The following is a 14,978-nucleotide window of genomic DNA, read 5'->3' on the forward strand; positions in this document are numbered from 1 at the left end:
TCCTCCAAAAATATATCAAAAGACATAGGTTTTAAAAGGGTTTTGATATGCTTGTGTAAATCTAAGTTTTATGAATGCAGGTGTTAGAAAACCCTACAGCAGTATCAAATTAAAGATATAAATACCTCCTGCCTTGTAAAATGTGTTGTTATAGCCCTCACCCTGTCACATTTAAGAGCAAAGGCAGGTTTTTTCTAGGCTTGGTACTCATAAAGCCTGCTCCTTGGTTTTGATGAGAACTAATAAATTTAACATTTAGAACTTTTGCTCAAGTGTAGGTTATGTCACAGAGAGAACACGCATGATCCATAGCAAGCTCTGCAGCGTCTTCTCTGTAGCCACTTTTGCTCTAACAAACTTGATCAGTCAACTCACCAAATTCTGAGGAAGTAGTAACATAAGAAGTGCTTAAACCTGCATAAAAGAGCAAGATCTGCTGAAGCATCAAATTAAACAAGAGCTTTTGGCTGAGCCTGACAGTGGCCAGGTGCAAATCTTGAACAAGCAGTTCCTGAGGAGACAGAAGCAAGGAGGCACTCAGCCCCTCTGTTACCGGCCTGCCAGGCTTCCAGCGCAGCTTCCACGCCACCATGCAGCTCTTGCCGGCTGGTTCCACCAGCTCTCCCCAGCTCCTGCGCCGCGCTGGGAGCTGCAAGCGCTGCCAGGCAAGACAGCCGTGGGTGCAGGGGTCTGCTGGGCTGCACTGGCCACAGAGAACACAAGTGTCCCCAATGGCGTCATGCGCGTCACAGGGCTCTAACGGCATTGTGTGTGTCATGGGGCTCTAATGGCATCCTGTGTGTCATGGAGACACGGGCTCGGATGAGCCAGAGAAACCCCAGCAGATGAAGTACGGGCAGCTGGACACCTGCGATGTGCCCAGCAGCTGGATCCTTTGTAATGAGCAGCAGCTTTAAAGAGAACTGCACGGTGCTCTGTAGCAAACAATTGCAGAATAATTTGCCTTGGGAGACACTTCTTAGACTTTCATTGGCTGAACATGTCGCTTATGACCCCAAACAAGATGTTTCATGTTCCTTCGTATATATGGACATGCTTTCTCTCTCCCTGCCTGTTATGAGCCACAAATATCCCCAAACCCCTCTTTCTGCCCATCCACCCACCTCCAGACACCTTTCTCATCTATGACTCTGCCTCTTGAGCCACTCACCCACTACCTGACAGCTATCTCCATGTCTGTCCCCTCCCACTTTGAAGCAAACGTGGATGTCCTTACAGCTCATGTAACTGTTATTTTATTTGAATACTCCTAAACTTTTGGCAAGAAAAGCCAGAGACTGGGTTGGGTTAAAATACTTCAGTAATAACATTTGTTTTCAAAACTGCTCACCTGCTAGATGAGATTGTATTGCTTTCAAGATACAATATTACTATACTAAAAACGGTATCGTCTTCCGTTTTAGCAACAAAATAGAAAAGTAAATCCAATCTTTAGCAAAACAGAGAAAATCCAGTGATGAAATCTGCACAAGTTAGATACAATGACATAAGTAATACGCAGAGGTAACACGCATGGGAAACACAGAGCCTTGAATTTTAAAATCCCATTTCTTCTGATTCTCACAACTGCTTTGAGACGTAATTTTGTCATTTTCTTACCATTTGGTCTATCTCCTCCCCGGTGATGTGGTCAGTCCAAAAACACTGCATGACCACAGTATTTTTCAAATTCTACCTGTTCTTAACTCCTGCCCTGTCTCTGCCACATAAATGCAGATGATGCTGCGTTCCTTGAACAAACAACCTTTCCTTTTCATTCAAGTGCTGAGCCCTGGCGCACAATTAAAATTCCAGAATGGTGTAAAGCACGAGCATTTGTAGGAATCAAAAGCAACCAAAATCCAGGCTAGTCTGAACTGTCAGAAAAACCCCAGCCAGTCGAACATGCCAGGCGCCCTTATGAAAAACAAGCACCAAGGCCAAAAGCAGCAGGAAGCATTCTGCTGCCTCGCGGTGTCTGGGATGCAGGTTTGGGGTGGTGGGGCAGATCCCTTCCCGGGCAGGGGGGATAGACGTCAGCTCTGTAGGGTCCAAGCAAACACAACTGTTTATACGCACCGTGCACCTGACTTGCAACAGAGCTGCTATGAAATCGCAGTTTAAAAGACTTTTTGAGCAAACGACTCCACATCTCACACAGCTCCTCCACAAAGGTCATCGCCCTGCAGCGTGCGCACACACGCACGCGCTCCACACCACTCGTCGGCGCTGGAAAACTGCTCACCTGTGACAATGGGGTAGGACTGAGGCCCGGGAACGCCGGCTCCCAAATCTGCAGAAGCAGGGCTGGTTATATTGGCCTTCATGTCATCTAATCCACCAGCTAACGATGCCATGGCTGAGTATTCAGTTGCCTGGAAAAAGAAACAGAAGGCATTTTAGTGATCATAAATGTACTATGCAAGAGCCTTTGCCTGTATGACAAAAAGCAGATGCAATATAGAACTCAAAAAGTCCCTTTTCCAGTCAGTTTTAAAGCAAATACCCATTCACACAGGGCCATTAAGCATTCAAAATGCTCAATAAGTGGGTCTGTGCTTATCATAGATGTTCTTGGAGAACACCACAATAGGCTTTCTTTATAAAACCAGAGTCAAACTCATCAATACATAACAAAATTTTCCTTAAAGAGCTGATCTTGTAGAGTAACAGGAGCTGTAACTTCTGACTGCAAGTCACTTGCTTATTAGAGAAAAAATGCTCCTGTCAGTTGGAACCACAGAACCACAGAACCACAGATGGTTTGTGTCGCAGGGCCCTCCCCAGCTCCCCATTCCCCTGCCATGACAGGGACATCTGCACCAGCTCAGGGTGCTCAGAGCCCGTCCAGCCTGGCCTGGGGTGTCTCCAGGGATGGTTCATCCACCCCCTCTCTGGGTACCTGGCACAGGCTCTCACCACCCTCAGGACAACAATTCCTTCCTCATGTCCAGCCTGAATCTCCCTCCTTTAGTTTAACCCATCACCCCTTGTCCTGTCACAACAGGCCCTGCTCTAAAGTCTGTCCCATCTTTCTCACGGGCCCCTTTTAAGCACCGAAAGGGCACACTACAGCCTCCCTGGAGCTTCTCTTCTCCATCTGAACACACCAGCTCTCTCAGCCTGTTAACCTGAACTCTCCTTATTTCCGTGGGGACACCTGAAAAGACAGGCTCTAATGAGCAGGTGTGAACAGGGTCTCCCGCTCAGCCCCGCTTTTCTTAGGAATGCTGCATTTCCCCATTATATCATAAGAAACAATGTGTAGATAAAGTATTTGGTTAATGGAGGCATTTGTAGCCAACTGTTCCTAAATCCAAATTATTTAAAAATAAATCGCCTGACAGTTGTAAGGATGCTCTTTCATCTCAAGGTAAATTTTTAATCTCATTAGCCAAAGCTACAGTAAATGAGCAGAGGTTCTCAGAAATCAGACTGTTTCTGTCCTATAACCCTGCAAAAGTCCACGTAGCTCTGGCGATCTACAGCAGGTGAGGCCAATACTTATATCAAGTAGGACTTTCACACACATGGCAGAAAGCTTATCCTCATTTGCCTTTTTCCGTGATTTCTTACTGTCAGGATGATTCACACAGAACTGGGAACTTCCTTTCAAAGTTCTTCCTTCTCGGTTGCAGTGTGCACTTCAAGCTTTCGGCCCTTATTTGTGAGGTTGCAATCATGCACACAGCAACCAGAGGGTGACGACTCTAAGGGAGGAAGAGCAACAGGAACAGACGAACCGAGCAGCTCCGAGGTGACCCCAGCTGCGCCTCGGGACGCCGACGCCGCGCCCGTCCGGACTGAAGCAACCAAGGGGGGTCACAGGACCCTGTGATTCTTTTTAAGCCCCCCCCAAAAAAAGTTCACTTTTTTTTTTTTTTTAATTTCTTTTTTAGGAAACAAAAGCTATTATGAGTGAATAGATGTTTCTCTCTCCCTTGCAAGTTTCTTGGAAATGTTCAAGAGGCCAGCACAAAATCTGGTATTTACCACGAGCTCAGCACTTCAGGTCAGATATGGCTTAGATGGATAACTCCGTATCAGGAGGTCTGTGTTAACACACGCGTGTTTCTTCCAAGGACAACACCTGCCTGAGGCGCCAGTGCAGCCTGTCACCCCGAAGCATCCCCCATACACAGCTCTTTCAGACGAGCATGTTAAATGTGTTTTGCCAGTGACAGCTACTGCCACCCTGTTCCTTCACCCAGCCCATGGATCAGCAATCCAGGGTGCTCTGGATCAAAGGCTTCTCAGTCAGCACCTGTCTCCTGTGCATTTACCTTCTGTTCCTCAGCCCTTCCAGCTCATTCCTCCTCCAGCAACTTCTGTGCGCTCGTCTTTCGCACATCTTCACGCACCCAGACACTTTCTCTACCACCACTGCCTCAAAGATGCAGACACCCACATTTTCAACATTCCAGGGAATCTGGAGAGGTCCCAGATGACGGGAAGCTGGCAAACATTGTCCCATTCTACAAGAAGGGCAAGAGGGATGACTGTGGCAACTACAGGCCTGTCAGCTTCACTTCTGAGCCTGGCAAAATTATGGACAAGATTCTTCTGGGAGTTAATGAAAAACATCTAAACAACAACACAGTCATTGGTCCCAGCCAGCACAGGTTCATGAGGGGAAAATCTTGCCTGATCAACTCATTTTCTTTCAACTACAAGGTTACCCACCTAGTTGACCAAGGGAAGCCTGTTGACATGACCTTTCTGGATTTCAGTAAAGCCTTTGATAGTGTCTCTCACACAATCTTCCTGGACAAGATGTCCAGCACACAGCTGGGCAAACACACAGTGCAATGGGTGAGCAATTGGCTGACAGGACAGGCTGAAAGGGTTCTAGCAAATGGGGTCATGTCAGGTTGGCAACCAGTCACTAGTGGGTTCCATAGGGACCCATCTTAGTACCAGTACTCTGCAATGTCTTTACGAGTGACTTAAACTCAGGACTTGAGGGATTGCTTAGCAAGTTTGCTGATAACACAAAATTGGAAGGAGCTGTTGACACTTGGGAGGGCAAAGAGGCCCTGCAGAGGGATCTGGACAAATTGGAAAACCGGGCAATCACCAACCACGTGAGGTTCAACAAGGACAAGTGCCAGATTTTGCACCTGAGTCGCACAACCATGGCTGTACATACAGACTGGGGGCCGAGATGCTGGAGAGCAGCTCTGCAGAGAGGGATCTGGGGGTTCTGGTCTATAGCAAGTTGAACACGAGCCACCAGTGTCCCTGGAGCCAAGAGGGACCCATGTCCTGGTGCACCCAGCTCAGCACGGCCAGCCGGGCAGGGGGATTGTCCCGCTCTGCTCTGCCTGGGGCGGCCTCACCTGCAGCATTCGCTGTGTGCAGGGCTGGAACACAGGAGAAAAGGAGACAAAGCTGCTGGAGAGTGTCCGGAGGAGGGACACAAAGCTGCTGAAGGGTGTGGCGGGGAAGCCGTGTGAGGAGCAGCTGCAGTCCCTGGGTTTGCTCAGCTGGAGCGGAGCAGACTGAGGGCAGAGCTCATGGGCTGCAGGTTCCTCATCAGGGGCAGGAGGGGCAGGGTGAGCTCTGCTCTGGGACAGGGACAGAGCCCAGGGAACGGCAGCAGATGTGCCAGGGAGGGTCAGTGGGACATGAGGAAAAGGTTCTTCCCCAGAGGTGCTGGACACCGAACAGGCTCCCAGGGAGGTGTCACGGCCCCAACCTGACAGTGTTCAACAAGAGACTGGACAACGTTCCCAGGGTGACCTGAGGGGTGTCCTGTGCAGGGACAGCAGTTGGACTCCATGATCCTGTGGGTCCCTCCAGCTCAGGACATTCTGTGATTCTGTGATCTCTGCTTCAGCTCCGCCTGGTGCTTGGGCAGGACCATCCGAGGAGTGTCCCTCCTCTGTGAAGGATGCCAGCTATGGTCCCAGCACTTCTCCTCTCGTCAAATGCAAACAAAGCTGCTGCTTCTCAATCCACATGCCACCAAGGTACATATTTCAGCTACCCCACAACACTCCATGTTGTCCAACATCGTACGTGCACATGGGTACATGCACATGCTGTGGCACCACCGGGCGTTTTAGCTCCCCAAAGCCCTGATCTGACCAGACACCAAGGAAAACCAGCACAGCTGCTGGTGGAGCACGAGCTGTGTGAGACGGGCTGCCAGCACAGGGCAGGGAAAATCTGTGCTTGGGAACTGCTGTTTGGCACCTGTGATGTCTGGAGAAGAGTACACACCACTCCCTGGGGAAGGAAACCTGATTTCACCCCTTCTGCCTTAAGAAAGCCATAGCCACACCATATCCAGAATAGAAAATCTCTTTGTCTCTTCCCACAGCATGTGGACCCACCACTCCCCATGGGCAGGGTGTGGCTTCCAGCTTATGAAGCGGGAGCTGGACGTCAGCTGTTCAGGAGGAAGCATCCAGCTGTGCCACAGGCTAGGTCACATGTGGGGCTGGAACAGGGGATGCATATCCAAATCCTACAGCCAACGTGGCTTTAGGGTCTTGCCGCTACTTGCACAAACCCATCTGGGACCAGACCGAGCATCTGTCCACAAACCCCAGAGATGGGGGCCTGCAGCAGGCTGCAGATGTCAATACACCAATGCTTGCTTCCTTCTGTGGTCCAGGGACCTGATGCAGGAGGAAGCAGGATGAGATCTCACACCTGAACTGTAATGGTCTGAGAGCACCACGTCAGTGAACTGCGAGCTGGGCCCTTCAGGCTTAGAGGGACGGACCAGTTTCAGTGTCAGAGGGAAGCAGCTGTCAGGGTGCAGCACACCCCACTGGGGCCAGGACGGTGGTACCCAAATCCTCCACACTCCCCTGCCTGGGGAGATGCAGGGACGCACGGCAGCATGACCCAAACCACAGGACCAGGGGGACTGGGAACATCATGGTTGCCCAGAATGGTGTGGAGGGAGAGCCCATAGTTGGGCAGCATTTCCACGGGGCTCCACGAGACATAGCTATGAGAAATGGAGATCTGGGGTCCCTCCCAGCTGTTGGTCGCAGCAGCATGCTGCAGGCAGGAGCCACACCACTTTTGTAATGTCCCAGCAACTCTTCCCAGAGGTAAGAACAGTGGAATTTTCAGGGATTTCATGCTGCTTCCCTGTTCCTATGGCAAAACTCTGCCTGCATCCCTCATCAGAGCCACCACCAACCAGCCACCAGCAGCCACACCAGCCATGCACTGACCACCATCACTGCACCAGCACCTGGCAGAGCGAGCCTGGGCCACGGGGCAGCCCCGGTGGATGCTGATCCCCCACCTCCTTGCACAGCCCTAGAGGAGGAGGGAGCCCCCATGTCACTCCCATCCCTGCAGTCGCAGTTCCCACAGCAAAGCAGTGGAGATGCGACCAGGGCAGCAAAATACTGCACAGAGCTGTGGGCAGAGAAGGAACAGTGCCACTGCGAACGGCGTCCATCACTGCCCGACTGCATGGAGGAAAGGGTCAGCAGAGGCACCTTCTACCCTCGACGGAGAGGACAGCTGGTGGTGTGGAGCAGAAGAGCCTCCACCCCTCACCCGACCAGCAGGTGCTGCCTGCAGCCCCTCATCCCTATGCAGGGGCTGGGGGATCACAGCACCCCTGAAGAAGCAGCGGTGTCTCCTCTGCCCGCTCCCCCAGGCAGAGCCCATCCTTCTAGACGCCCGGTCAGAGAGGAGAGAAAACCCTGGGAGAGGCGGCGCTGGTGGAGCAGCCCCTCGCCTCGCAGACCCACTAGGACCCTCCCAGGGAGCCTCTCCAGCCACTTGGTGAGGGAGCAGAGGGGGTCTCAAGTTTGGCTCCTCCACTGGTGCGATGGTGCTGCTGCCAGCCCGGAGCAGCCGGGGGTGGCTGGGCATGACCAGGGTCCCTCCCCATGCAGGGGGAGCCTGACCTGCTGCTCAGTGGGTGAAAAAGCAAGAGGCGGGTGTTCAGTACCCTAGAAATTACCTGAAAAATGACTGCCTGCGGTTGTACCACGCACTGTCTCATCAGCATGGAGCACCACTGCCATAGCATGGAGGAGAGAAAACACAGACACGTGAAACGAGGAATATAGAAAGGAGAGACCGAGAAGGACAAACTGAAAGGAGGGTCAGGACAGGGTCTCCTGTGCTCCCTCTGCCCCATCCCACTAGTCCTGGGCAGATGGGACCCTTGGCAGAAGTCAGCGCTGGCCCCAGCAGGCTTGGCCTACCCGGGAACGGGCTGAGGGGCAGAAGGGAGAACTCTGTGGCCATGGACAGCAGTGCAGCCCATGGCGGGCAGCAGGGCCTGCTCAGTGTTTTTCCTGCGCGTCCTCCCTTGCAGAGGGCACGTGGGAAGGTTTCTGCGCTGGGAGGAGTTCCACATCCACTTCCAGTGAAAAAGCTTTTTTTTTAAATATTACCTCCCAGAGAGGGGGAAGCGATGGTCAGATGGAGGGAAAAGGGGTGCAGGAGTGTTTCGGTACCATTTCCAAACAATTTCCGTAGCATGGGAAGGGCCAGGCTCTGCCATCCCTTGCTGCGCTGCAGTGAAGTGGTGAGACAGCCCATCACCAGCTTCAGCTGCACCTTTCCCAGGGAAGACGCCTGAACATAACCCACCGATACATCAACCCACCCTACACCTACAGCAACTTCCTCTTCAAGATTTACCTGGAATTCTATCCCAAGGTGGCAGACAAAAACAGACACACAGTGGGGAATAAGACCACTCCCTAAACCAGCCTGGTTCTGGGTGCCAGTGTGGGAAACTGAAGAGGTCCCAGGGCTGGGACAGGCCCTGCGGCCACGCTGCAACCGGGGGCGTGGGACACACACATCCCGTCTTGCCTTGTCCTTTCCAGACACAGACCCCGCGTCCCTCAAGGGACCATGCCCAACAACGGCAGAGCAGAGGCGTGTGCCGCGGGGGCAGCGGCCATCACCAGGAGCCGGCCGCTGCCCACGAGGACGCACACGTGCTGCTTTTTGCATGTGCTCGGTTCTCCAGACGGCACCTGCAGAGCCCTGGGCAGGCATGATGCGGAGCCCCTCGTGGCTTCTGCTGCCACCACAGCCACTCAGGCCCGCAACACGGCCGGCAGCCACAGTGATGGAGCTCACGCCAGCATGGCGACTCAAACAGACCCACGCAGGCTGCGCAGCTTCCCTGACAGACGCGGCGCTCCCAGTGCTGGGAGGGACTGGCAGGATAATGTCTCTAACATCGTGGCCAAACCAGCTCTGCAACATCCAGCCACAAGAGATGGGACAAGGAGCAGGAGATGGGACAATGATAGGGTGAATTGCAATTTACATTTCAAAGACAAGCTAAAGAGCCACAAAGCCTGGCTGGCTGACACAGGAGGAGGGGCGCGTGTTGAAGGGCGCGTGTCTGATAGGCCCAGCATGGCAACAGGGGAGAAAACCCCAGACTGCCAAGATCTTCAAGGTGCCTGAGACCCTTTGGGACTCTTCCATCTTTCACAATCACCCCTCAGTGATGTCTGCACAACAGACCAAAGACTATGCAAGCAGGCAATCCAGGGGACTATAGGAAGCCCAGCTGCACAAGCATTGCGTCTTGAGGACAACTGCACCCACCAGCCTCGCTGAAGGGACTCAACAAGACACCGGAGAACGCTGCGTGTCGCTGCAAGACTACGAGCCCCATCAGACACAAAGCAGAGCTACAAGGTGGTGAAACCTCTCTTCTTTCCTTCCTAGACTTCTATTTTGCTTTCTTTCCTGTAACTAATATAGTAACATAGGATTTACAGCCCCACATGTGCTGCAAACTTTTTACATTTACCAATTGAACTTAAATGACATAACTCTTTCCGCCACCAAATCATTTGCCCGTTGGGCCAAGCTGCAAAATAAAATCCTCTTGTTTGTGGACCTTAAGTATCCTGTATACTCTTTTCCACCCAAGGGGACCGACAAATCTGAGTCACCTGTCTCCCCACCCACACGTCTGGGTGGGAGGTGACAAGCGCCTGTGCTACCAAAAAACGATGAAAACAGCACTTCCTCTCTTTTAAACCGGGCGCTGATCTGAGGTCTCCAAAAGGCGCAGTGCTGTCCCCTGGGCTGCGAACACCAAACCCCCCTCAGCGCTCACACAGCAGCAGGAGAGACCCCACACCTCGCGTCTGCGCGTCAGCACGTAGCAATACTGTAAAATTAATAAATAAAGGCAGAAGTGGCGCAGACCAGGCAGGCTGTCCACAGACAAAGGGAAGAAATTTGTAACATTGGATATGGTTCGAAGAGTTTAATCCAAAGCAGCTTTAATTAATCTCCCCAGGCTTTCAGAAACGCAGCGCCGCTGGCAGCTGCACAGGCACTGGTGCTGCTCTGCCTGAAATTTTATGGGAATGGAAAATCCATCCCAACACCATCCTCAGCCTCGGATCCAGATGGGAAAGGCATCTGAAAACCGATATATCAACGCCTCGGCAGTGCTGCCACCAGCCACTCCTCCATTCCATAATTCACATCCCGTTCCCTGCACTACTCGCCGCAGCCACTGAAAACAGTCCCGCTTTGGAGTAAAGGCTATTGCCACAGCTAATTGGGACTGAGCCCCCGTTTCCCTTTGTTTTTGGCAACGCTGGGCTCTTTGCTGTCTCACAGGGCATGGGAATTTGGTTTCAGTGGTATAACCTTTTTTCCTCCATTTAAACTGAATATTTATGAATTTCCCTTTCACAAATGATAAATGTTTTTTAAAAATTAACAGCTGTGTTTAGTTTTAGCCCAAATCCAATTAAGATTGTGCACATCCCCAGAGATTCCTCTGAAGACAGTGGGAATTAACTAGTGCACCCTGCCATGAACACATTTACCCTCATACTTCAGAATAACTGACCTGGTTTTGACCCACTCTTCAGATTATCTGCATGTGGGAAGCGACATGCTACATTTTACACTTCCACGGTGCAATCCATAAGCGGACGCAGTCGTTCTCAGATTTTCCAAAGGGACTCCCAAATCCAATCTAAATGCGTAGAATTTACCTGTTGTTTTTCTTTTATACGTATAAATGGCTATATTTCCATTCGCTCTTTGTTTCTCATTTTCATTTTGTTCTAATATCTACATGTAAATGTCTGAAAATAGCATCTGTAATTGAAGATTATGAAGTATAGCCAGCTCCTGACAGGCTGCTAAGGAAGATGGATTATCCTCATTTTTCTGTAAATTTTGTCAATTTTGGAATTCATAAGCTATCAACACTGATCAAAATGTGACCGCACAGCTGTGTCAAAGCGGACAGCACGGCGGCGGCGCGGCGGCGGGGAGGATGGGGCAGGCGCTGCGGGAGCCGTCCTGCGTGCGCCCTGCTCCGACACCCCACCCCCCCAAAATTCAAACAAATAGATTGAAAGTACGTAAATTCTCTGGTGCGCTGATTCACATCACAAAGCATAATTTATTGCATGTTCTCCCTTTTTATTTATCCCTAAGTAGTAAACACGATTTCCATTCAGGGGGTTCGTTATGTTCCACTCCTACCAGACAATCACGGCACACTTGAGGCAATTGTTTAGCCTCTTCCTCTCAATTTTCCCATTACTGGGAGTAAGTACTGTTGGGACTCTTTAATAGCCCGACTGCAGCCCATATCAATAACAGATGAGGTTTAATCGTCCAACACAAAAATTATTTAGGCTCAGTAAGGACATTCAATGTCATTTGCATAATGGCATTTCTATCCTGAGCACCTAACCCATCGTGCATAAACAAGGCCCTGGGACCATAAATAATAATAAATCATGACGTCCGCGCTCCTCTTGCTGTAATAGGAGCCTCTCTTCGTAGAAATTATTTCAGCAGGAAATGGGCACTGTAATTTTAAAGACATGTGGCATTGCACAGGCCAGTAAATCACACCCGTGCACACACAGGCACACGCGTTGCAGTGAGGCTGCCGTGGTGAACAACATCCCACGAAACACATCACAGAGAATAGCCTGGTTTGCTGCTGAAACGGTTCCTTTTTCCTGTTGTTATTATTATTATTTCCTTTCAAAGCCAGCAGATGAACCAAAGCAAGGACTACACAGCGTGTGTGGTGTCCGGCCATGTGCACAGGGAGTACGGGCTCACAACTCACACGTGCCAGCGCAGCCGCCCCCGCGCCGCTGCCCCCGCGCCGCTGCCCCCGGGCGGCTCCGGGGGGGTTTGCAGGAGCACAGTGGGGACCTGCAGGCACTCGCGGGTGTTTCCAGCCAGGTCTCCACCACCATTCCCGTCACCCAGCTGGCAGAGGAGGTTGGTGAACTCTTCCCACTGGCTTGCAAGCAGAAACCTCCAAAGAAAAGGTCAGCACAAGGGAGGCAAACAGAGACGTACGTCCTGGAGGGCAGAGGTGGCCATACAGATTTCAGTCTCATCAGGCCAACAAGTGCCTGGATGAGGAGCAGCAGCACAGAGGTGGTGAGAGCTGGTATCTGCTGCTGCCAGCACGGAAACATTCCACCGTCACACATTGATCCTTACCAGCTCCTTCCTCTGACAGTGTAAAACCTCCTCAATTTCCTCCAGGACACAAAAGAGCGAGGACTCACCCCAGCTCCCACCTGCCTCACCAGGACTGCCCAGGTTCCAGCCATGCTACCACAGCCCCTCCACCTGTCCTTCCACAGCCCCTCCACCTGCCCTTCCACGGCCCCTCCACCTGCCCTTCCACAGACCCTCCACCTGCCCTTCCACAGACCCTCCACCTGCCCTTCCACGGCCCCTCCACTTGCCCTTCCACCTGCCCTTCCACAGACCCTCCATCCGCTCTTCCCTGGCCCTTCCATGCCAGGACCTCACAGTTTGGATTACTGAGGAAAGCAGAAATTGCACAACAAATTCTGCAGGAGCCTCCCTGCAGTGCCACCGTTGCACGTCTGCTGCACCACCTCCCGCCGCACGAGCATCTCCTCCCCAAAATGGCATCTCCTTCCCAAAACAGCATCTCCCTGGCCCCTCCGGCCTGTGCTCTCCCAGCCCTCTTCCCTCCTCGTCCTCCTCGCCCGGGCAGCTCGTGCTGGCTGCTCTGCGCCCATCTCTGGGGCCCGTCTGCTCCTGTCCTCCGCGGCTCTTCTCACCGCAGCTCAGACGAGTCGAGCGGCTCACAGCCCTGCCAGCAGCCTCCACCGCCGGACACGCGGTGCCAGAAGAAAGAAGCACCCAATTAAAATAAAGCGCAAGACACCCAACTGAAATAAAGCATATGACACCTAATTAAAATAAAGCATAAGACATTGAATTAAAATAAAGCATGAGACATCCAGCTGAAATAAAGCATAACACACCCCACCCTGGTGGAAAAAGCAGTTCGCTTTTTGCAACTCCAGCACATAACCACTTTCTAACACTCATTGCCACAAGGTATGGCTATAAAATGCTGGTTTTTGGGACACAAAGTCAACATTTCACCCCCAACCGTAACAATTTCAGCCACAGGAGGGAAAATGGACAATTCTCCACTGCTGCCACTGGAGCACCTGATATGCATGAGCAGGGACGAAAACACAATGAGCACACGGTCAAGTATTTCCCTATGGAGAAACACAAGGCAGAAGTATGAAGGCACTGGGAATGTGTGTGAGGCTTACGTCAAAATTGCCACATCTTCAACCCATCCTGCCAATGGCTCCTGACACTTGAGAAGTCTTGAGCAAGTTCCAAGAATGACATTGGTATTTCTGCAATGCTTTCAGCAAAGGCATTTCACAAACACCGCCAGAGAATCCTTTCATCATGCTTTCTCTATCGTCTCATGTATTCTGCACAGTAAGCTGGTTTCCACGCAGTGCTCCATGGAAAATACCCCATGCAGTGTTTTTCCCCTTTGCTAATTAGCCAAGAACCACTGACAACCAAACTCAGCCAGCAGCGGGTCCAGAGCGCAGCGGCTTCGGGACAAGGTGCTGGCAGAGTCTGGGTCTGTCCCCATGCAGAGCGGGCAGGAGAGCATCGCCCACCCCAGACACCCGCTTCTACACCCACACACCCATCCACCCTGCCTGCCTGCGGATCGGGGAACAGGCTCCTGAGCCTCAGATAAAACAACCAGAAACATCAGAAACTGTCTGCACAGGGCTGGGGAAAACGCAGCAAAACAGAGGCAGGCTGACCAAAGAGCGGGGTACCTACGGGGTGGTGGTTCCAGGCAAAGAGACTCTGTCTGATGACACCCACTGTCTGTTGCTGCTGGAGGTTCTGCACCTCCTCGCTACCACAAAAGGCTCCAGCAAGGGACCTTCTACACGGAAAAATCATCAAAGATGATAGGTTTCAGTGAAACATTTCACTTTTTATCAAAACATTATCTGTTGGAAAGACAGTTCAACCAGACACATTTGCTGTTGCAATAACAATCATTTTGTGGATAAAACAGCAGCTGCACTGGAGACTCCAGGGTGCTGTACATGCAGTGACATGTTACCGCGAGGAAACGGCACCAGACGCGGGGACACACGCTGCTGGTGTGAACCCAGCATCCTCCCCACCCCACAGACATCCCCATTGTCCTGCAGAAGTGTATTTGGAGTCATATTTTAAACCTTTTTCTATGGTCACAAGAAACAGGAGGAACCGTCCGTACGAACGAAAACATGGATGTGGGATCTGTACCTTCAGAAAAAACTCCCACTGGTACAAAACCTCACAATTGGGCAGTGCTTGAAGAGCACTCATCAGCCACATAATTTGATGACAATTTCTTGTCTACGTTAATTAATCCATTATTTAACTGAGCGTTTTAATTGTTTAGACAGGTGTCAGTCAGGTCAAACACCCTGAGCCAAACGCGGTGTCTGACGAGCGCGGCCCCTCTGCCCGGCTCGCCCGCGGCCCGTCTGGAGCGGCACCCGCTGGCCCCGCTTCTCCCCAGCCCCGGGATGGCTCCGTCCCGACTCCTGCGGGCTGGTCCAGACCTCGGGGCGGCTCTGAGCCCGGCGAGGACGTGCGCAGCACGGAGGACGAGCAGAGGAATCCCCTGCTTCTGGAGGCTGCCCTTA

At 51.9% G+C, this 14,978-nt stretch overlaps 1 protein-coding gene across 4 annotated transcripts in view; it reads right to left on the minus strand.

The window, feature by feature from the left end:
* PAX5 (paired box 5) overlaps positions 1 to 14,978 on the minus strand; it is a gene marked incomplete at both ends in the record, with an annotated part of 135,792 nt that overhangs the window by 59,245 nt on the left and 61,569 nt on the right. For 3 of the 4 annotated variants that reach the window (XM_080362628.1, XM_080362629.1, XM_080362630.1), the window contains one exon: positions 2,246 to 2,375. In XM_080362628.1, the coding sequence (XP_080218754.1) occupies positions 2,246 to 2,375 (130 nt within the window). Of the gene's footprint in view, positions 1 to 2,245; positions 2,376 to 7,942; positions 8,000 to 14,978 lie in introns of all 4 variants that reach the window. The other variant, XM_080362627.1, reaches the window with a different exon arrangement.

Source organism: Nesoenas mayeri, assembly GCF_963082525.1.
Source record: "Nesoenas mayeri genome assembly, chromosome: Z".
Lineage (NCBI taxonomy): Eukaryota > Metazoa > Chordata > Aves > Columbiformes > Columbidae > Nesoenas > Nesoenas mayeri.